This window comes from Chiloscyllium punctatum, chromosome 3, assembly GCF_047496795.1.
Source record: "Chiloscyllium punctatum isolate Juve2018m chromosome 3, sChiPun1.3, whole genome shotgun sequence".
Lineage (NCBI taxonomy): Eukaryota > Metazoa > Chordata > Chondrichthyes > Orectolobiformes > Hemiscylliidae > Chiloscyllium > Chiloscyllium punctatum.
The window spans coordinates 39,214,524-39,238,692 of record NC_092741.1 but is presented as its reverse complement, the minus strand read 5'-3'; the positions used below and the strand labels follow the sequence as shown (position 1 = coordinate 39,238,692).

The 24,169-nt window shown below is 47.6% G+C and overlaps 1 protein-coding gene across 5 annotated transcripts in view; it reads right to left on the bottom strand.

Annotated features, from left to right (window-relative positions):
- LOC140457921 (tyrosine-protein kinase Fyn) overlaps positions 1–24,169 on the bottom strand; it is a 292,224-nt gene that overhangs the window by 19,754 nt on the left and 248,301 nt on the right. For all 5 annotated transcript variants that reach the window (XM_072551741.1, XM_072551762.1, XM_072551721.1 and 2 more), the window contains 3 exons: positions 23,855–24,034; positions 1,680–1,756; positions 1,433–1,586 (listed from right to left, as the gene is read on the bottom strand). In XM_072551741.1, coding sequence (XP_072407842.1) covers positions 1,433–1,586; positions 1,680–1,756; positions 23,855–24,034 — 411 coding nt within the window. The remainder of the gene's footprint in view (positions 1–1,432; positions 1,587–1,679; positions 1,757–23,854; positions 24,035–24,169) is intronic.

Genomic DNA, 24,169 nt, shown 5'->3' with positions numbered 1-24,169 from the left:
GAAGGAGGCAGACAGGACTTTGGATTGAGGTTTTCAGGTGTCCAGGAGGGGGGCTGGACACAGTAGAGATGGGAAACTTGTAAACAAACAAGAACCAGAGAGCACAGATTTGAAGTGATTTTCACAAAAAGTAAACGTGAGGTGACGGAAACATTTTCACAAATGTGGTTCATTCAGGTGCTGGATGATTATTTGGATGAAAATAATGTGCCAGGTTAGGGGGAAAGATCAGGAGATTGGCAGTCGGTAATGGTAACCATTTGAAGAGCTGGTGCAGACACAATGGTCTCCTTCCATGCTGTAATAATTCGGTATTGTCCCTCTCTCTAATGTAGGGTAACTGCAGCATTTCCTACTGCACCCTGGCAAGGATGAGTACAAGAGCTGGGATTTGAACTGTGCTCACTTGGTCACAGAATATTCAATGTTATCCCCAATGGCTGAGTAATCCACGACCTATTTCAATCCTCACCTCTCTCTCCCCCCACACATGCCTAAAACCAGCTCGACCTTCATTCTGCTGCTGTGGTCGACAGCCCCAGGGGTTGGGAGAAGGTGGTTGCAGGGAGGTTTAACTCCTTATGAATGCTATTTTTAGAACATATTTACCCTTTTCATTTCAGAAATGGTAGGTTATTAAACTTGATGTTAACAGCTCCTATGTGCTCGAAAGTCCAAGGAAGAGGGTACAACCTATCCTTGTCATGGTGAAGGAAGTGCATGTTATTTACCAAGGAAGAGAAAGCCTTTGAATTGTTTAATGTCTTTCATCAGGATGTTGCTGGCTGTCCCTGAATGCTGTACAACTGATGGAATATTTTTGAATATTCCATCACTGTTGGCATATAGGAAAGCCCAAACCAAATCAACAGAAGTTTTTTAAAAAAAATTTCTAAAAGTTTTTTGTACTCAATACAGTGTTAGAAAGCATATTTCAATGTAAAAAAGTTTGAAATCTGAAATTGAACCAGAGAGTGCTGGAGGAACAGTAGCTCTGACAGCATCTGCAGAGAGAGTTACAAAGATAATATGTACTTTATTAATGGCTCTATCGATCTGTCCTGCCAACCCTCATGATATATGTACATAGACATACCCAGAACCCTTTGCTCTGGGATCCCTTTATGAATTGTGCCCCATTTTATTGCCTCTCAGTGTTCCCCGTTCACAATCCACCTCAGAGTTCTCTGCATTTAGCTTCATCTGCCACCTATTTGCCGACCCCATCAACGTGCCAACGCCCTTTTGGAGTTCCATACTCCTCACAGTTCACAACGTTTCCAAGTTTTGTGTCATCTGCAAACTTTGAAACTGTCCCGTGCACACCAAGATCCAGATCAATAATATAAACCAGGGAGAGCAATACTGAACCTCCAGTGACCATAACTCCATGGCTCCTATCACTCAGCCTATCATATCATATCTAGCTCACCTTGACGTGCTGTGTACTCATTGTCTTCAATTAATCTTGCTAATCCAAAGTCAGCAATCTTGCACACCAGATTGTCTCCAACCAGAATATTGGCCGATCGCAGGTCCCTGTGGATGTAGTTCATCCTCTCAATGTAGGCCATCCCTGCTGCAACCTGTTTCAAACCAGGTGAGAAGTCAGTGAATGAGGTTGTCGACAAAGACCATGAACAAAAACATTTGGGCGCTTTCCAGAGTTTATTCCTTACCTGCGCTGCCATATCCACTAGATTGGGCAATTTCAATCCCCTTCCTTCTCCATCTTTTAGGAAATCTAACAGGCTTCCTGGAATCAAAGACAGGAATGGGTTAAAGGCTTCCAGTGTGAATCAACAATGTCACAGATACGTCTTTTCTAAACTGAAATAACATCTGTGCAATATGAATATCGTTATAATTTAACACATTTGTGAAGCTTCTGCTGAAATTTCAGACATTATAAAGTGGCTTTACTGTTAGTAAAATATCCAGAGTGTTTGCCATGAGTTTTAGCAAACAGAATTTGATACAGAGCCAGAGAAACAGGTCTTAGGGAAATCATCAAAGCATCAGGTTGTTAAGGAGCGTCTGAGCTGAAGGTGTTAGCAGCTGGAGGTACAAACGTACACAGGAGATATGAGGAGTAAGCCATTCAACTGCTCAAGGTTACTATCAGTCAACAAGATTTTCCCCAGGAAGCTAAAAGTATGCGTGCTCGAGAGGACAAAATTGAGGAAGTGCACGTGTTTATATGGCTGCAGGTTGTTATAGAGATATGGATGTGTGAGGCAATGGAGGGATTTAAAAACAAGGGCAGAAGAGATGCGTGACTGGAATTTGGTGCAATGTGGTTGTCAAGGTAACCCGGGCATCTTTAACCTCTCCTTACTACAACCTGAAGTCCCCACTTGCTTCAGGAAGACCACCATTATTCTGCCACCAAAGAAAATTCATGCAGTGTGCCTCAATGACTACCACCCGGTAGCTCTGATGTCCATAATTATGGATTCTTCAAGACATTAGTCATGGCTCCCATCAACTCCAGTCCATCAAATTGCCTTGATCCTTTGCAAATCACCCATCATCATAACAAGTTCACAGCAGACACCATCTCCCTGGCCCTACACTCAGGAACAGCGGGATAACAAGGATACCTACGTCAGGCTCCTACTTATTGACCACAGTTCAGTCTTCAACACCATCATTCCAAACAAACTCATCCCTAAGCTCTGAGACCTAGGTCTTGGCTCCCCCCCTCTGTAATCAGCTCCTCCACTTTCTGACCCATAGACTGCAATCAGTAAGAATAGGCAACGATACCTCCTTCATTGTAATCTACTACATCAGTACCTCACAAGGATGCATACTCAGCCCCATACTACTTACACACACACGAATGTGTGACCAAATTCAGCCCCAACTCCATTTATAAGTTTGCTGACAACACCACCATTGTAGGTCGGACCTCAAAGAATGATGAGACAGAATACATTAGTAGCATGGTGTAATGATAATCTCTCCACCAAAGTCAACAAAATAAAGGAGGTGGTCATTGACTTCAAGAAGTGGAGTGGAGGGCATACTCCCGTCTACATCATTGGAGCTGAGGTGGAGATCAATGAGAGCGTCATGTTCTGGGAGTGATGATCACCAATGATCTGCCCTGGTCCACCCACGACAACGTGATATCCAAGAAAGCACAACAACATCTCTACTTCCTCAGGAGGCTAAGGAAATTCAGCATTGGTAAGGACTCCTACCAATTATTATAGATGCACCATAGAAAGCCGATCCAATCTAGATACATCAGAGTGTGTTATGGGAACTGCTCTTCCCAAGACAGTGAGAAACTGTAGAGAGTTGTGAACACAGCCCAGTCCATCACACTAACCAGCCTTCCATCCATTGACTCCATCTATACTTCCCACTGCCTTGGGAAAGCAGCCAACATAATCAAAGGCACCTCCCATCCTGATTGTACTCTCTTCACCCTCTTCCATCAGGCAGAAGATATTAAAGTTTGAATACACGTACGAACAGATTCAAGAGCAGCTTCTTCCCTGCTGTTATCAGACTTTTGAAAAGCCCTCTCAAATGTTAATTCTGATCTCTCTCTCTCTCACTGCACCTTCTCTGTGGCTCTAACACTGTATTCTCACTCTGTTCTGCTCCCCGGATGCACTTTGTATGGAATGATCTACCTGTATAGTAGGCAAAACAATACTTCTCACACCATCTCAGTACATGTGACATCAACAAATCAGTCAATCAAAATAGAGGAGATTGGTTAGGAGTGGATTGGAACGCAAAGCATTGAGAGGTAACAATTGCAGGAACAGAGCTGGGAATAGGTAGGTTTAACAATGACAACGACATGGAGTTGGAAGGTCATATCGGGATTGGTAATCTCATTAAAGTTGTCAACCATCTGTTGCAGCCTCTGAACATACCAAGTGGAAGGAATAGAGTCATTAGCTAATGAGGATATGAAGACAGTGGCTCTTTAAGTGATAGGAAATTTCTGTTCAACAGAAATCCTGCTTCAGGCATATCTGAAGATGAAGTGTCAACCTGGTGAAGCCACCAAACAGGACCACTTATGTGCCAAACAGCAGAAGCAGCAAGTGATGGTCAGAGCTAAGTGATCCCACAACCAATGGATCAGATCTCAGCTCTGCAGTCCTGCTACACCCAATTGCAAATGGTGGCTCGATTAAACAACTCACTGGAGGAGGAGGCCCCACAAACATCCCCATCCTCAATGATGGAAGAGCCCAGCACATCCGTGCAAAAGATAAGGCTGAAGCTTTCACAGCAATCTTCAGTCAGAGGTGCTGAGTGGATGATCTCAGTCTCCTCCAATGGTCCCCAGCATTACAGATACCCAGTCTTCAGCCAATTCAACTCACTCCACGTGATATCAACAAATGGTTGGAGATACTGGATACTGTAAAGGCTATGGGCCCTGACAACATTCCGGCAATAGTACTGAAGACGTGCTCCAGAACATGCCGCTCCCCTAGCCAAGCTGTTCCAGTACAGTTACAACACTGGCATCTACCCAACAATATGGAAAATTGACCAGGTATGTCCTGTACACAAAAAGCAGGATAAATCCAGATTGACAGGGTTGTTAAGAAGGCATACGGTGTTTTGGCCTTTATTAATAGAGGGATTGAGTTCCAGAACCAGGAGGTTATGCTACAGCTGTACAAAGCTCTGATATGGCCACACTTGGAGTATTGTGTACAGTTCTGGTCACTGCATTATAAGAAGGACGTGGAAGCTTTGGAAAGTGTGCAGAGGAGATTTACTAGAATGTTGCCTGGTATGGAAGGAATGTCTTACGAGGAAAGGCTGAGGGCCTTGAGGCTGTTCTCGTTAGAGAGAAGAAAGTTAAGAGGTGACTTAATACAGACATACAAGATAATCAGTATGGGGACGGCAAACACAAGGGGATACAACTTTAAAGTGAGGGGAGGTAGGTATAAGTCAGATGTCAGAGGTAGTTTCTTTACTCAGAGTAGTAAGGGTATGGAATGCTTTGCCTGCAACAATAGTAGATTCGCCAACTTTAAGTGCATTTAAGTCGTCATTGGACAAACATATGGACGTACATGGAATAGTGTAGGTGGGATGGGCTTCAGATTAGTATGAAAGGGTGGCGCAACATCGAGGGCCGAAGGGCCTGTACTGCACTGCAATGTTCTATGTTCTAAATCCAACCTGGCCAATTACCGCCTTATCACTTTACTCTTGATCATCAGTAACGTGATGGAAGGTGTCATCAATCGTGCTATCAAGCAGCACCTGCTCAGTGACGCCCAGTTTGGGTTCTGCCAGGGCCACTCAGCTCCTGACCTTATCCTCGATGGGCATCAATACTAGAGCTATAGAGTTATAGAGGTCTACAGCACAGAAAAAGGCCCTTCAGCCCATCGCACCCATGGCTGATCAAAAACAACCACCTACCTATCCTAAACCCAATTCCAGCAATTGGTCCCACAGCCTTCTGTATCATGGTATCACAGGGTGACAGTTTTAATGTGTGGAGGTATTTACTGTGTTACCAACAGTATGTTACAAAGGTCTTTTCTGGGCGCATCAGTGCCTTAAATTCCAGGAGCACTTGTGTATTTGAACATAGTGCATTTGATGGGAAAAGTATCACATTAAACATCCGTTCAATGGTTAGAGAAAGCAACGTAAAATCCATATCTCAGGGAGAGGCACTAAAATTAAAAACTGGAGATGGTGTGGGAAAGTGTCATTGATAGCGATGATCAACCAGGACCAAACTGAGTGGCTAAATGGAGTTCTGTTCTTATCTTGTTCCTGTAGTTGGAGGCAATCCAACCAATGCCAGCTGATTAGGAGGACAACCAGCATAGAACATAGAACAGTACAGGCCCTTTGGCCATCGATGTTGTGCTAACCTTTTATCCTACTCTAAGATCAGACTAACCTATATACCCTTCATTATACTATCATTCATGTGCCTATCCAGGAGTTGCTTAAATGTCCCTAATGTATCTGACTCTATTACCACTACTAGCAGTACATTCCATACCAGTCTAGTTCAGTTGGCTGGATGGTTGGGTTACAGAGTAGTGTGATGCTAACAGCGTGGGTTCAATGCCCATCAGTGGTCTGAGGTAACCATGAAGGACTCTCTTTCTCAACCTCGCCCCATGCCTGTGGTCTGGTGGCCCTCACCACCAGTTGCTTCTCTCTAATGAGAGAGCAGCCCCTCTGGTCTGGTAAGACTATGGTGTCACAACAATATTCCACACACCCACCACTCTGTGTAAAGAACCTACTGCTGACATCTCCCTCAACCTTCCTCCAATCACCTTAAAATTATGCCCGTTCATGATAGTCCACCCTGGGAAAGAGTGTCTGGCTCTCCACTCTATGCCTCTCATCACCTTGTACACCTCTATCAAATCACCTCTCCTTCTTCTTTGCTCCAATGAGAAAAGCCCTAGCGCCCTCACCCTTACTTCATAAGACCTGCCCTCCAGTCCAGGCAGCATCCTGGTAAATCTCCTCTGCACCCTCTCGAAAGCTTCCACATCCTTCCTATAATGGGACGACCAGAACTGAACACACTATTCCAAGTGTGGTCTAACCAGAGGTCTATAGAGCTGCAGCATAACCTCGTGGCTCTTAAACTCAATCCCCCAAAACCAACACACAATTCACCTTCTTAACAACCCTATCAATGTGGGTGGCAACTTTGGGGGATCAGTACCTTGAGGTTGTAATTCCTGTACCTAGACTGATGGGGTGATGCCCTCAAATATATTCCTGTGAAGATCATTGGCAATGTGGGCACTCTACCTGATAAAGGAGCAGTGGTCCAAAAGCTTGTGATTTCAAATAAACCTGTTGGACTATAACCTGATGTCGTTTGAATTCTGACAAAATCAGTTTCACTTTGGGGATGGGGCAGGTTTCTGAGTCAAAAGCAGACTTGACTCCCCTTTCCCACCTTTGTGGTGATAACTCAATCCTTGGTATCCCAACAGCGGGAGGGCCCAGAGGCTCAGAGGATCAGCCAGACTGTGGATTTGTAGCCGATCACCACAGGATAGGTGGGAGAAAGCCACCGGAAATGTAAAGCAAAGGCAGATCCAAAACAATTTGGGTGAGCTGCTCTTTCACTCGTAAGGACAAACAGATAAATCTACAGAGTGCTGCAGTTTTAGCAAAGTGCTCGTTTGAAGTGGAAGGGCTTTGTTGGAGCAGATGAAACCCAATTATGCTGTACATCATGTGATGGTCTTTAAAACAGTATTGCTCATACTCGTTTTACACATGAAGGGCAGTCATTCCACGTTTTTGTGATCCTGATGAAATACTCTGTCAAACACACATCTTTGTGCTGATTTTGCTGGGCTGCTGTTACCTCAGACCCATCTGTCTGCCACACAGTGTTTGTGGTTTCTTTCTGAAGGGAGTGAGGCTGGAGAATATAATTGCACTTTCTCCCGCAACTATAGGGAGCTACAGGGAGAGGCTGAACAGGCTGGGACTGTTTTCCCTGAAGTGTCGGAGGCTGAGGGGTGACCTTAAAGAGGTTTATAAAATCATGAGGACCACGGATAGGATAAATAGACAAAGTCTTTTTCCTGGGGTGGGGGAGTCCAGAACTAGATGGTATAGGTTTAGGGTGAGAGGGGAAAGATTCAGAAGGGACCTGAGGGACAACCTTTTCATGCAGAGGGTGGTATGTGTATGGAATGAGCTGCCAGAGGAAGTGGTGGATGCTGGTATAATTACTGCATTTAAAAGGGATCTGGATGGGGACATGAATAGGAAGGGTTTAGAAGGATATGGGCTAAGTGCTGGCAAATGGGACTGGATTAATTGAGGATATCTGGTTGGAATGGCCAAGTCGGACCGAAGGGTATGTTGCCGTGCTGTACATGTCTATGGTTCTCGGACGTCCTTTCACTGGGGTTCACAAATACGTTTTTTGAATTTTCACCCTCAGGCATATGCCAGTCCCCAGCTGCTAAACCTTGAGCAGTGCTGTCGATTCTCCTCATGGTCGGCTCCTCAAGGTGATCGTGTGGCTATCAGCTAACCCTCCTCACCTCCTCCTGACCCCCCGACACCTCCTCCTGACCCTCCGACACCTCCTCCCGACCCTCCGACACCTCCTCACCTCCTCCTGACTCTCCTCACCTCATCCTGACCCTCCGACACCTCCTCACCTCCCGCTGACCCTGCGATACCTCCTCACCTCCTCCTGACTCTCCTCACCTCATCCTGACCCTCCGACACCTCCTCACCTCCTCCTGACCCTCTGACACCTCCTCCTGACCTCCGACACCTCCTCACCTCCCGCTGCCCCTCCGACACCTCCTCCTGACCCTCCGACACCTCCTCCTGACCCTCTGACACCTCCTCACCTCCCGCTGACCCTCCGACACCTCCTCACCTCCCGCTGCCCCTCCGACACCTCCTCCTGACCCTCTGACACCTCCTCCTGACCTCCGACACCTCCTCCTGACCCTCTGACACCTCCTCACCTCCCGCTGACCCTGCGATACCTCCTCAACTCCTCCTGACCCTCCGACACCTCCTCCTGACCCTGGGACACCTCCTCACCTCCTCCTGACCCTCCAACATGCCTCACCTCCTCCTGACCCTGGGACACCTCCTCACCTCCTCCTGACCCTGCGACACCTCCTCACCTCCCGCTGACCCTCTGACACCTCCTCCTGACCCTGCGACACCTCCTCACCTCCCGCTGACCCTCTGACACCTCCTCCTGACCCTGCGACACCTCCTCACCTCCTCCTGACCCTCTGACACCTCCTCCTGACCTCCGACACCTCCTCCTGACCCTCTGACACCTCCTCCTGACCCTCCGACACCTCCTCCTGACCCTGGGACACCTCCTCACCTCCTCCTGACCCTCCAACATGCCTCACCTCCTCCTGACCCTGGGACACCTCCTCACCTCCTCCTGACCCTCCGACACCTCCTCACCTCCTCCTGACCCTGCGACACCTCCTCACCTCCCGCTGACCCTCTGACACCTCCTCCTGACCCTCCGACACCTCCTCCTGACCCTCTGACACCTCCTCCTGACCCTCCGACACCTCTTCCCGACCCTCCGACACCTCCTCACCTCCTCCTGACTCTCTGACACCTCCTCACCTCCCGCTGACCCTCTGACACCTCCTCCTGACCCTCTGACACCTCCTCCTGACCCTCCATACCTCCTCACCTCCCGCTGACCCTCCGACACCTCCTCCTGACCCTCCGACACCTCCTTTTGACCCTTCAACACCTCCTCCTGACCCTCCGATACCTCCTCACCTCCTTTTGATCCTCCGAAACCTCCTCCTGACCCTCCAACACCTCCCGCTGACTCTCCGACACTTCCTCACCTCCTCCTGACCCTCCGACACCTCCCGCTGACTCTCCGACACTTCCTCACCTCCTCCTGACCCTCCGACACCTCCCGCTGACTCTCCGACACTTCCTCACCTCCTCCTGACCCTCCGACACTTCCTCCTGACCCTCCGACACCTTCTCACCTCTTCCTGACCCTGCAACACCTGCTCACCTCCCGCTGACCCTCCGACACCTCCTCCTGACCCTCCGATACCTCCTCACCTCCTTTTGATCTTCCGACACCTCCTCCTGATCCTGCGACACCTCCTCACCTCCCGCTGACCCTGGGACACCTCCTCCTGACCCTGCAACACCTCCTCACCTCCCGCTGACCCTCCGACACCTCCTCCTGACCCTGCGACACCTCTCACCTCCTCCTGACCCTGTGACACCTCCACACCTCCCACTGACCCTCCGACAACTCCTCACCTCCCGCTGACCCTCTGATACCTCCTCCTGACCCTGTGACACCTCCTCACCTCCCGCTGACCCTCCAACACCACCTCATCTCCCGCTGACCCTCCGACACCTCCTCCTGACCTTCTGACACCTCCTCACCTCCTCCTAACCCTCCAACACCTCCTCCTGACCCTGCGACACCTCCTCCTGACCCTCCGACACCTCCTCACCTCCTCCTGACCCTGCGACACCTCCTCACCTCCCGCTGACCCTCCGATACCTCTTCCTGACCCTCTGACACCTCCTCCTGACCCTGCGACACCTCCTCACCTCCTCCTGACCCTGCGACACCTCCTCACCTCCCGCTGACCGTCCGACACCTCCTCCTGACCCTGCGACACCTCCTCCTGACCCTCCGACACCTCCTCACCTCCTCCTGACCCTGCGACACCTCCTCACCTCCCGCTGACCCTCCGATACCTCTTCCTGACCCTCTGACACCTCCTCCTGACCCTCCGACACCTCCTCACCTCCTCCTGACCCTGCGACACCTCCTCACCTCCCGCTGACCCTCCGATACCTCTTCCTGACCCTCTGACACCTCCTCCTGACCCTGCGACACCTCCTCCTGACCCTGCGACACCTCCTCCTGACCCTCTGACACCTCCTCACCTCCTCCTGACCCTCCGATACCTCCCCACCTCCCGCTGATGGTACAGGTGTTATCACAGGGAGCTGATCGCCTCAGGCCGTTGCCCTAACATCCCTCACAGATAATCAATATATTGCACATCATCAGTGCTCTCAAAGCAAGAAAGATGATGAATGGTGGAATCCCTCAAGTGTGGAAGCAGGCCATTTAGCCCAGTGAGTCCATACTGACCCTCTGAAAAGCATCCCTCCCTGTCTCATGTCCCCAACCCTATCTCTGTAGCCCATCATTTCCTGTGTCTAACCCACCCAGCCTGCACATCCCTGGATAGTATGGCCAATTTAGCAAGGCCAGTCCACCTAACCTGCACAACGTTGGACTTTACTGCTGCTAGGGGTTCATTGTTTAGGGTCAAAAGAGACAGCCTGTAATCACTTCATGTTTTTAGACAAGGGTAAAGTTTATTTTTAGAAAAAGGATTTTCAACTGTCCAATCCATAGAGATTTTGTTCTTGCCTTTTGTATGTGTATCACATCCATTGCAATAACACTCTTGTGATGACTATGTTTGGTGACAGAGTCCCTTGTTATGTTTTGGAAGAAAATCCTCAAAATACTGATGAAGGAGGCCAGAGATGTGCTTGACACCCCCACCAGTGGTCGGGCTGGTACTACCCTGTGGCATCACCTTCCCTGGACCTCAGAGACAACTGCGTAGGCAAAGGTGTGGATGCTGGGGGGGACCGGCACCATCCAACAGAAGAGCAGTTAGCAATAATGCAGAACAGAAGGCAGAAAGTGTCTATTCAGGCCCACTGCTCGAGGAAACACGGTGAAGAATTTTTACAAAGAAAAATCGTTCACAGGATGTGGACATTGCAGACTGTCTTGTGGAAAGACAATGGAAAAATAAAGCAAGAAATTGTGTCCTCCACTTCAACAGTCAAAGATGAGCAATAACTAATCGATAACTTCCTTGCTTTGAACAGATTTGCAAGGTTTGCTAATGACTTTATAAAACTGCTTCTGGCAGCACTACAGTACTGCCAATTCGAGAACAATGGAATGGATTATTTAACCAGCAAGGACTATGCCCATTTGGTTGTAGCTCTTGGTTTTAAAATGTGGGAAGCATTTCCTCACAGCCTTCAGAACAGATTTAGGATTTCTGAAGTAGACTTTCCTTTTATTCTGTGGAATGCTGGTAATGATGCTGGGAAATATACCATGTTACTGGCTGCCAGCATTGTGTTCGATCCTTTCCTGTGTACTGTTCCAGCGATGGGCTCAAGTTTTCCACCCGATGAGGTGGTGCAGCTCAGAAATTCTGCTGCGTATGATTCTGCACTTTCTGATCCTAGTTCAGATGTGAGTACAGTCGGTGTTACAACCCATTCAGCAGATTTCACTTCGACAGCTGGCATTAATTCTACCCAAGTGATGGGATTGTATTGTTTTATGGGGATTAAAGCAGAACATTTCCCGGGTTTTTATCAGGTATAGTGTTTCCACTAAGCCTAATTTACACAAGCAAACACAGGATTGCATGTAACTAGAGCCAAGTGTATTAACGGAATCATCCCTTGCCGAAGGGTTAAGCTGCCTCCTCTTCCTCCCTGGAATGTGTTCTGGCAACAACAGGCCGGTACAACTTGGATTTCTTAACATTATTCATCTCCTCGGTTGTTTGGGGGTGGGAGGGGGAGGTTGGCGGTCAGTCAGTTTGACATATTAGGCATCTTCTGTGTAGAGCATGAGGTAATGTGTTCGCTTAGCCTCATGGAAGCTCCATTCACAGCCTAGGTTATGAATTTGAGATTCTCACAATTCATTAGACCTCAGTTTATCGGTGGATCTTGAAATCATTAAAAATCACAGAAACAATGGTTTCTCAAAATCACTCTGGACATTGGTCCGATTTTCCTTCTCTTGCAAAGCCCTATGCCCCCACAATCCTGAGCCAAAGAGCCCAATTCAATGTAGGGAGAGAGAAAAGGACCCAATTGGCGTCAGACCGTTACAGCTGACGCCAACTGGAGGAAATAAACAACCCAGGTTCCGGCCTGTGTTTTTGTGGTAGTCTTCCAAAGGGGCCTGCTCCTCACAAACCAGGAAAGCCTTGACTGGGAGCAGGGGAAATGGCGCCAGGCACTGTCCCTCACCATCACATGACTCCACAGCAGTTTGGAACACATTTCAATGACAGTACTAGACAGCAAAGGGAGTTAAACAGCAAGCTAAGCTTCATGAAATGTCTACAGCACTTCCCATGGATGACATAGCATTATTATGTTTTCTGTTTCATTTAAACACCATGGCTTAGGAAAATTGTGAGGGCACATGGAGAGGGTGAACAGCCAAGGTCTTTTCACCAAAGCTGGAGGGGACTGGCTTAAGGTGAAAGCAGAAAGATTTAAAAGGGACCTGAGGGGTGACCATTTGATGCAGAGGGTGGTGTGTATGTGGAACGAGCTGCCAGAGCAAGTGGTAGGGGCTGGGACAATGACAACATGTAGAGTCATACAGTCGTACAAAATTAGAACAGACCCTTCAGTCCAACTTGCCCACGCCAACCAGACCTCCCAATCTGACTTAGTCCCATTTGTCAACATTGATCCATATCACTCTAAACCCTTCCTGTTCATGTACCCATCCTGATGCCTTTTAAATGTTGTAATTGTACCAGCCTCCACCACTTCCTCTGGCAGTTAGTTCCAGATATGCAGCATCCTCTGTGTGAGAAAGTTACCCCTCAGATCCTTTTTAAATCTTTTCCCTCTCACCTTAAACTGATGCCCTCTAGTTTTGGACTCCCCAACCCTCGGAAAAATGTCTTGACTATTCATCCTATCCATACCTTCCTGATTTTATAAACCTCTAGGACACCATCCCTCAGCCTCCGACGCTCCAGGGGAAGAAGCCCCAGGCTTTTTAGCCTCTCCCTATAATACAAACTCTCCAGTCCCAGCAACATCCTTAAAAATCTTTTCTGCACCCTCTCAAATTTAACAGCATCTGGGAGACCAGAATTGTAAAAATGGCCTCACCAATGTTCCGTACAGCTGTGACATGACCTCCCAACTCCTAAACTCAATGCTCCGATAAATAAAAACATGTGTGTCAAATGTGTTCTTCACCACGCTATCCTGCCCTGACTTGCCTTTCCAAAATGCAACACCTCACATTTATCTAAATTAAACTCCATCTACCACTCCTTGGCCCATCTGATCAAGATCCCGTTGGACTCTGAGATAATCTTCTTCACTGTCCACTACACCAGCATTTCAGTGTCATCTGCAAACTTCCTAATGATATCTCTTTTATTCAAATCCAAACATTGATATAATGACAAAAAGCAGTGGACCCAGCACTGATCCTTACGGCACACCGCTGCTCACAGGCCTCCAGTCGGTAAAGCATACCTCTACCACCACCCTCGGTCTCCTTTGAGCTGGTTCTCTATCCATTGAATGACTCCCCCTGGATCCCATGTAACCTAATCTTATTAACCAGTCTACCATGTGGAATTTTGTCGAATGCTTTGCTGAAGCCCAAATAGACAACGTCTACCACTCTGCCTTCACCAATCATCTTTGTCACCTTTTCAAAAGACTCAAAAAAGACATTTGGAGAGGTAGGTGGTAAGGATTTGTTCAGAGGGATACGAGCAAACTCGGACAAATGGGACTAATTTAGATTAGGAATCCAGTTTGGCATGGATGAGTTGGGCTGAAGGGTCTGTTTCTGTGTTGTATGACTCTATGACCATATTATTTCTTATACGGGCATTGTTATTTAACAATTCGAGTGTAATTAATCTTTCTGCTGTAATGTTCACTGTTTTTCAATGACTCCGAGCGAGTGAATGCAGGTGAATGGGTATATGAGGAAGTGTACCAGAGGGTGAAGCAAGTGGTTAACGTGGCATCTGAATAGACAGGCACCTGGGGAGGATGGTGTTGGGCAGAATGACAGCTGGATGGATTAATTTATTGCCCAATCAGGTTGGCATGGCGACGGATGGTTAACATGGCAGGTAGGTGAAGGTGTGGGAGAGTGTGACTCGGGCAGAGGGTGGGGTCAGTCAGGGGTTTTGGGGACGGTTGTCGGCAGTGGGTGAGGGTATGGGAGAGGGGAGTGTGACTCGGGCAGGGGGTAGGGTCAGTCAGGGGTTTTGGGAGAGGGTGTTCACAGTGGGTGAGGGTGTGGGAGAGGGGAGTGTGACTCGGGCAGGGGGTGCGGTCAGTCAGGGGTTTTGGGAGAGGGTGTTCACAGTGGGTGAGGGTGTGGGAGAGGGGAGTGTGACTCGGGCAGGGGGTAGGGTCAGTCAGGGGTTTTGAGGAGAGGGTGTTGACAGTGGGTGAGGGTGTGGGAGAGAGGAGTGTGAATCGGGTAGGGGGTGGGGTCAGTCAGGGGTTTTGGGGACGGTTGTCGGCAGTAGGTGAGGGTGTGGGAGAGAGGAGTATGACTCGGGCAGGGGGTGGGGTCAGTCAGGGGTTTTGAGGAGAGGGTGTTGGCAGTGGGTGAGGGTGTGGGAGAGGGGACTGTGACTCGGGCAGGGGGTGGGGTCAGTCAGGGGTTTTGAGGAGAGGGTGTCGGCAGTGGGTGAGGGTGTGGGAGAGGGGAGTGTGACTCGGGCAGGGGGTGGGGTCAGTCAGGGGGTTTGGGGACGGGTGTTGGCAGTGGGTGAGGGTGTGGGAGAGGGGAGTATGACTCGGGCAGGGGGTGGGGTCAGTCGGGTTTTGGGGACGGTTGTCAGCAGTGGGTGAGGGTGTGGGAGAGGGGAGTGTGACTCGGGCAGGGGGTGGGGTCAGTCAGGGGGTTTGGGGACGGGTGTTGGCAGTGGGTGAGGGTGTGGGAGAGGGGAGTGTGACTCGGGCAGGGGGTGGGGTCAGTCAGGGGTTTTGGGGTGAGGGTGTCGGCAGTGGGTGAGGGGGTGGAGGAGTGGGGGGCGGGGGGAGTTTGACTCGGGCAGCGGGTTGGTCAGTCAGGGGTTTTGGGGAGAGGGTGGTCAGTCAAAGAATTTGACAAAGAGTTAGAGCAGGTTTTAATTCCTTTACCTTTTCCTGGGGAACTATTTGGGTCATTGAATTAAAACTTTCCTTTGTCTCTGCCTCTACCTCAGAGTTAGAGACTCTTGAGGAGGGTTCCAGACGGCAGGTAAGTGCCCATCGAAAGTTAAACTTCTTTGGTTAATCGCACACTGTCACACAGGTTGGGATCTCTGCAATAATCCTGCTGTACAATTCCAGTTTACATTCACACAGTGACTGTTATCGGAAAGTATGGGCCATAACTTCCACATTAACAGCTACTTATGGAGAAGGATTCAATGCTCTTGTATCTTCAGTGAAAATACTTCTTCAGATTCCTCCCGTCATTGCTCTAGTGATAGTGCAACAAGTCAGAATGAACTTTTTCTTTATCTCACTCTATTCATTCAAATCTTGTTTGGACAACCGCTCACTTTCCCTTCTTCAGTGTAAATGACTGAAGCTGTCTAACCTTCCTTCATGATGTTATTGTAGGTTCTGTTATTTGCTTAATGGGATCAGGGCATCACTGGCTAGGCCAGCATTTACTGCCCATTCCAGAGGGCTGTTCAGCTGTTCAGGCTGAACCACATTGTTGTGGGTCTGGAGTCATGTGTAGTCCAGACCAGGTGAAGATAGCAGTTTCCTTCCCTGAAGGACTTTAATGAACCAGATGGGGATTCCCCCCTGACAATCGACAATGGAATCATGGTCATTATTAGACTGTTAATTCCAGATTTTGTTTTGAAATTGTATTCAAATTCCACCATCTGCCACGGCAGGATTTGAACCCAGGTCCCCAGAACATTTTCCTGGTCACTTGATTGACAGCCCATTGATAATGCCACTAAGCCACTCCCTCCTCTAATGAGGTGCAGAGAATAACACAGCTACTCCAACCATGGCCTTAGCAGTTTCTGAGACAAACTCCAAATTCAATGTCATTTTCTGACCTTATCTGTACTGCAGCCAAACCCAGAATTACACTTAAAAATCGAAAACATTGAGGATACTGTAAACCAGAAACAAAAACAGAAGTTGCTGGAAAAGCTCAGCAGGTCTGGCAGGATCTGTGAAGAGAAAGTAAAGTTGACATTTCGGGTCTGGTTCTGAGGAAGGGTCACCAGACCGGCTGCGCTTTTCCAGCAACTTCTGTTCTTTGTTACAGAACTACATTTCTCTTTTTAATGTTCTTTGGTCCATTCTTATCATTGAAAACCACATTTCTTCACTCTCGACCTATCAGAGTCCCAGCTCCATGTTGCCATGAAGGGCTCTCTTTCTGTCACCAAAATGTGTACTTCACATTTCTCTGATCTGAACCAAAATTGTCACCTCCCTGTTCCCTCTTGTTCACTGATAACCTCCTACCATCTCCCCACTGTTTGTAGGCTCTCTCTTACATTAATAAGGTCCCTTCTGAGTCTTTGCTCTTCCACATTGCCCTCCTCTGCAAATTCAGAGGAGTTACAGATTGTATTCCAGGATAAGCTAATACTTTACACAAACTCGGCATTGTGAACTGCTGAAGCACTCCAAGAGCTCGATCCCTTGTGTCCTGTATCATCAGGAGTTACATTCATCATACTCTCATTAATTAAGCACAATCTGGGCAGGAGGCTTGTATAGACAGGTTGGACTGAATGATCTCATAATGTGCTGTAATTTTGATGTAATCTACGTAATTCACTTCTCACGCCCTATCTCCAGTGGGTCATTTATTAGTCAGTTGTCAAATTTGGCCAGGTCACTTGGCATCGGGTCCAGGGAGGAATCCAAAGGGGAAACTGTGCCATTTTACTTCCTTTCTCACAAACCTAAACCTCGAGTCCCAGAACAAACCAAGAACGACAACCAGCTGTGAAAGGAGAGTTGGTCCCAAGTGATAATGTAGCAGTTACACAGCTCAGCTATCAACACATGCAAAATCCGACCGAATGTGCTTGAATCCGAGCCCTCCCTATGACTGAGACAGGCACTCTGAGGTTATTTCTGAGTGCGATTGCCAAATGATCAGCCCTGCTTTATTGCAAATTCACGCCCACCAAAAACAGCACAAGACTGGGTTAATACACCTGAAAAAAAAACCCTTCGATCTCCTGCCTTCCCAATGTGTTTTCTTTCTGAAAAGGGAATCATTTTGCTTCTTTGGAGAAGAGAATCACAATCACTTGACGAAGGAGCAGCACTCCGAAAGCCAGTGCTTCTAAATAAACCTGTTGGACTCTAACCTGGTATTGTGTGATTTTTTAACTTTCTCTGATACAAGGCAGGTGCACAAGGAGCCCTCCAATAAGCATTAGGGAACTGCAAGAGACCACATGACGGAACGCGCAGGAGGTCAATCAATGATTGTGACTCACTGTGGGATTGAGGGATGTGTCCTCATTGCCCCTGGATATTAATCTTTCCAGCTTCTAAATCAGACAAATCTTAAACCATCCTGAATAAAGTCACACTGGAGACGCAAGAAAGGGATGGGAGCTCAGGAAGGAGGTCAAGTTACTCTGTTAAGGAGCGGATACCATGTATTGAAAGGACATGGCGAAATATGTTTGAGATTTTTTGCACCTCTTGTTGGAAACCTTTCAGCTTCAGGGTACCTTCACTCCTCCTCCTTGAAGAGCTCAGAATAACACACAAACTTTGATTATAGATTCCTTTAATGACATATTGATCCTGTCTCTCAACATAAGAACCTATTGACTAGGTAGGCCATTCAGCCCCTCAAACCTTCCCTGCCATTTAATACAATCATGGCTGATCTCATCTCAACCTCAACTCCAATTTCCTGCTGCTCTACAAACTCTTCAATCTATTACTAATTACAAATCTGTGCATCTCCTCCTTAAATATATTCACTGTCCTGGCATCATCACCTCCTGGGAGGGTGAATTCCACAGATTCATGACCCTTTGAAAGAAGCAATGTCTCCCTATCTCTATTTTAAATCAGACACCCCTTTGTGTAAAACTATGCCCTTACATTTTCGGTTGCCCCAAAAGGGGAACCATCATTTGTGGTTTTGTCAAATACCTCTTTGTTATCTGTCCCTGGAAGCTCTCTCATGCTTTCATAAAAGTAGGTTAGTATCATTGCATGCGTTAACTAGATACTTTCATTGAACTGGAAGAATAATCAACAGCAATATCATACACATCCCAGCCGTTTTATTAGCCAATTCCTCAATGATGCCTGGTTTGGTTTCGTTCTTAGAGACAAGAAAAAAGCTGCAGATGCTGGAATCCAAGGTAGACAGGTAGGGGGCCGGGGGAACACAGCAAGGCAGGCAGCATCAGGAGGGAGGGGGAACACAGCAAGGCAGGCAACATCAGGAGGGGGAGGGAACACAGCAAGGCAGGCAGCATCAGGAGGGAGAGGGAACACAGCAAGGCAGGCAGCATCAGGAGGCTGGGGGAACACAGCAAGGCAGGCAGCATCAGGAGGGAGAGGGGAACACAGCAAGGCAGGCAGCATCAGGAGGCTGGGGGAACACAGCAAGGCAGGCAGCATCAGGAGGGTGGGGGAACACAGCAAAGCAGGCAGCATCAGGAGGCTGGGGGAACACAGCAAGGCAGGCAGCATCAGGAGGGAGAGGGACACAGCAAGGCAGGCAGCATCAGGAGACTGGGGGAACACAGCAAGGCAGGCAGCATCAGGAGGGGGAGGGAACACAGCAAGGCAGGCAGCATCAGGAGGGAGAGGGACACAGCAAGGCAGGCAGCATCAGGAGGGTGGGGGAACACAGCAAGGCAGGCAGCATCAGGAGGCTGGGGGAACACAGCAAGGCAGGCAGCATCAGGAGACAGGGGGAACACAGCAAGGCAGGCAGCATCAGGAGGGTAGGGAACACAGCAAGGCAGGCAACATCAGGAGGGTGGGGAACACAGCAAGGCAGGCAGCATCAGGAGGGTGGGGAACACAGCAAGGCAGGCAGGATCAGGAGGGTGGGGGAACACAGCAAGGCAGGCAGCATCAGGAGACAGGGGGAACACAGCAAGGCAGGCAGCATCAGGAGGGTGGGGAACACAGCAAGGCAGGCAGGATCAGGAGGGTGGGGGAACACAGCAAGGCAGGCAGCATCAGGAGGGTGGGGAACACAGCAAGGCAGGCAGCATCAGGAGGGTGGGGAACACAGCAAGGCAGGCAGCATCAGGAGGGTGGGGGAACACAGCAAGGCAGGCAGCATCAGGAGGGAGAGGGACACAGCAAGACAGGCAGCATCAGGAGGGAGAGGGACACAGCAAGGCAGGTAGCATCAGGAGGCTGGGGGAACACAGCAAGGCAGGCAGCATCAGGAGGTAGTCCTGAAGAAGGGTTACACCCGAAATGTTGACTTCAACGCCTCCTGATGCTGCCTGCCTTGCTGTGTTCTTCCAGCCTGTCTACCTTTGTTCCTTTCTTAAGCAAATTTTCTCCCTGACAGAGTCACACACAATTGAAACAGAAAGAGGACGAGCTAAGCCGAAATGAAATGTTACACTTGCATTCAGTTGAACCGCGACATCTTTCTGACTGCAATATTGACTGCGACACACTGGTGTATTGTGACTGGGTTTGAAGGGACCACCTTCAGTTTAGAACTCGACCATATAAGACACTCCTTTCTTGCATTGGCAAGGTCTGGCTTTGTGGGCTCAAACTGGGTGTTTCTCCACTGATGTATTTTCCTCAAAATTTGATTTTAAACAAAAACCACAATCTGCGTTGGTGAAAAGATGCCTCATGTCAGAATTACTAACCGCTCCAGGTGAGAACCACTATGGTTACTCAACAGCTACCAAGCACATTTCCATTTTAATTCTGATAAACTGAGCTGGATTTGCTGTCTGGAAACTGAGAAAATAAGAGGCCACTTCACTGGCTTGTCAAATGTGTGCTTCAGAAATGTAGGGGATAAATTGGCTTTTTTCAATGTTTCATGTAAAATAAGAATGAAGATTATAGAGTTATGTAACATTTCTTGATTCTCAACACCCACACTGATTAATAACGATAACAGGTGTCAGATTTCGCGGTGGGAGAGCACTGCCTCACATTTAGCATAGCCTTGGAGAATGAAAGGAGCAGTTACCGAGGGAAGATATTTAATTGGGGAAAACAAAATTATGGCGCTATCAGACAGAAGTTGGGAAGTACAGACTGGGAGCAATTGTTCCACAGTAAGGGGCCAGCAGATATGTGGAGACTATTTAAGGCGCAGTTGTTGTGAGTGATGAACAAATTTGTTCCTCTGAGACAGGTAAGAAGGGGTAAGATTAAGGAACGTTGGATGACGAGAACAGAGGAACTTCTCGTCAAAAGGAAGAAGGCAGCTTATGTAAGGTGGGGGAAGCAAGGATCTAGCACAGCTTTAGAGGCTTGCTAGTAAGGAGCTCAGAAGTGGACTGGGGAGAGCCAGGAGGGGGCACGAAAAAGGCTTGGCAGGAAGGATTAGGAAGAACCCAAAGGCATTTTAGTCAAACATGAGGAATAAGTGAATGATCAGGGAGAAGGTAGGGCTGATCAGGGATAGCAGAGGGAACTTGTGCGTGGAGTCTGAGCAGATAGGGGAAGCCCTAAATGAGTTTTTTGATTCAGTTTTAACCAAGGAAAGGGAACTTGTTGTAAATGAAAACTCAGAGGAGCTGGGATACAGTCTGACCAGATCAAGATTGATGAAGTTGATGTGTTGGAAATTTTGGAAAATATTAAGATTGATAAGTCCCCAGGGCCAGACCAGATTTATCCGAGGCTGCTCTGGGAAGCGAGAAAGTTTGCTAAGCCACTGGCGAGGATCTTAGTCTACTCACCCTCCACGGGAGTCATACCAGAGGATTGGAAGGAGATTAATGCTATTCCTCTTTTCAAGAAGGGTAATAGGGAAATCCCTGGCAATTACAGACCAGTCAGTCTCACGTCTGTGGTCAGCAAAGTTTTGGAAAGAATTCTGAGGGATTGGATTTATGACTATTTGGCAAAGCATAGTGTGATTAAAGGCAGTCAGCATGGCTTTGTGAGGGGCAGGTCATGCCTCACAAACCTTATTGAGTTCTTTGAGGAGGTGTCAAGACAGGTCGATGACAGTCAAGCAGTGGATGTGGTGTATATGAACTTCAGCAAGGCATTTGATAGGGTTCCCCATGTTAGGGTCATTCATAAAGTCAGGAAGTATAGGATGCAGGGAGATTTGGCTATCTGGATTCAGAATTGGTTGGCTGACAGAAGGCAGAGAGTGGTTGTCAATGGAAAGTATTCTGGCTGGAGGTTAGTGTCGAGTGGGGTCCCGCAGGGCTCTGTACTTGGGCCTCTGCTCTTTGTAGTTTTTATAAATGACTTGGATGAGGAGGTTGTGGGGCAGGTTAGTAAATTTGCAGGTGACACAAAGGTTGGAGGTGTCATCGATAGTATAGAGGGCTACTACAGTCCGCAGTGCGACATAAACAGGATACGGAGCTGGGCTGAGAAATGGCAGATGGAGTTCAACCTGGATGAATGGGAAGTGATGCATTTTGGAGGTTGAACTCGAATGCTGAATAGAGGATTAATGACAGGATTCTTGGCAGTGGGGAGGAATAGAGGGATCTGGGTGTGCAAGTACATAGAGCCCTCAAAGTTGCCACCCAAGTGGTTAGGATGTTTTGGCTTTCACTAACAGGGGGATCGAGTTTAAGAGCCGCGAGGTTTTGCTACAGCTCTACAAGTCCCTGGTAAGATCATACTTAGAATATTGTGTCCAGTTCTAGTCACCCTACTACAGTAAAGATACAGAGGCTTTGGAGAGGGTGAAAAGAAGGTTTACCAGGATGCTACCTGGACTGGAGGGCTTGCCTTATGAAGAAAGGTTGAATAAGCTCAGACTTTTCTCTCTGGAGAGAAGGAGGAAGAGAGGAGATCTGATCGAAGTATACAAGATAATGAGAGGAATCAATAAAGTCAGTAGCCAGAGACTTTTCCCCAGGGCAGGATTGATTGGTATGAGAAGTCATAGTTTGAAGATATTAGGAGGAAGGTATAAAGGAGACATCAGAGGTAGGTTCTTTACGTAGAGAGTTATGAATGCATGGAATGTGTTGCCAGCTGTGGTGGTGGAAGCAGAGTCATTAGGGATATTTAAGCAACTGCTGGACATGCACGTGGATAGCGGTGAGTCGAGGGGTGTGTAGGTTAAATTATTATATTTTACATTAGGATTTAACTTGGCACAACATCGTGGGCCAAAGGGCCTGTTCTGAGCTGTACATTTCTATGTTCTATGTTCTCACAATAATCAGTTTTTCACAGGGATCAGTGCTGGGTCCATTTTTGTTTGTCATTTATATAAATGATTTAGATGAGAATATAAAAGCATGGTTAGTAAGTTTGCAGATAACACCAAACTTGGTGGTATAGTGGACAGTGAAGAAAGTTATTGAGATTGCAAAGAGATCTTGATCATTCGGGTAAATGAGCTGAAGAGTGGCAGGTGGAGTTTAATTTGGACAAATACATTGCACTTTGGTAAAACAAAACAATTTAAAGTAAGGCTTCAGTTAGTGTTGTAGAACAGAGAGACGTAGGCGTTGAGGTCCATAATTCTTTGAAGTTTGTGTCACATATCGATAGGTGGTTCAGAAGGTGTTTAGCATGCTTGCCTTCATTGCTCAGGCCTTTGAGTATCGGAGTTGGGACATTATGTTAAGGTCGTACAGCACATTGGTGAGGCCTCTTCTGGAATACTGTGTCCAATGCTGGTTGCCCTCATATAAGAAGATTATTATTAAGCTGGAGAAGGTTCAGAAGAGATTTACCAGGATGTTGCCAGGAATGGAGGGTTTGAGCTATGAGGAGAGGGTGGATAGGTTGGGGCGTTTTTCATTGGAGCATAGGAGATTGAGAGGTGACTGAATAGAGGTCTATAAAATCATGATAAGGTGAATGGGAAGTGTCTTTTTCCTAGGGGAGGGGATTTCAAAGCTGAGGACATATTTTTAAGGTGAAAGGAGAAAAATTTTAAAAAGACATAAGAGTCCAAATTGTTTTACACAAGGAGTGGTTTGTGTTTGGAATGAATTTCCAGAGGAAGTGGTAGATACCGGTATAGTTATAATCTTTAAAAGATATTTAGGTGAGTACATGTATAAGAAATGTTGGGAGGGATAAGGGCAAAGTGCAGGCAGGCGTGACAAGTTTAGTTTGGGATCATATTCGGCATGGACAGGTTGGACCAAAGGATCTGTTTCCATGCTGTATGACTCTATAGCTCTGTAATACAAAAACATTGCAGATATTTCTTTTGGTCAATGTTTTTGTGTACATTTCTAATTTACCCCAAACTTGAGTCAAGGCCCCAGGCACCACTGAGAAGGAATGGAAACTCAATTCTAAATGGGCCGATATCTTGCTTCTCTGAATGAGGAGTGTTAACTCCAGCAGAAAACGATTTTACCTTTACTCATGTACTCAGTGACGATGTAGATAGGCTCTTCGGAGACCACAGCGTAAAGCTGAACCAGCTTGTCATGTCTCAATTTCTTCATGATCTGTGCTTCCTCTAGGAAGGACTCAGGAGACATGGTGCCCGGTTTCAGAGTCTTCACTGCAACTTTCGTGGTTCCATTCCAAGTACCTTCGCCAAAACCGCAAGAAGAAAAGGTTCAATTTACGGGAATGTAAAATGTTTAAAAGAAGTGAAATGACAAAGGTCACAAAAGCAAATGAGTGCTCAGTTCATAATAAGTAATGACTTGGTTAGTTTTGAGAC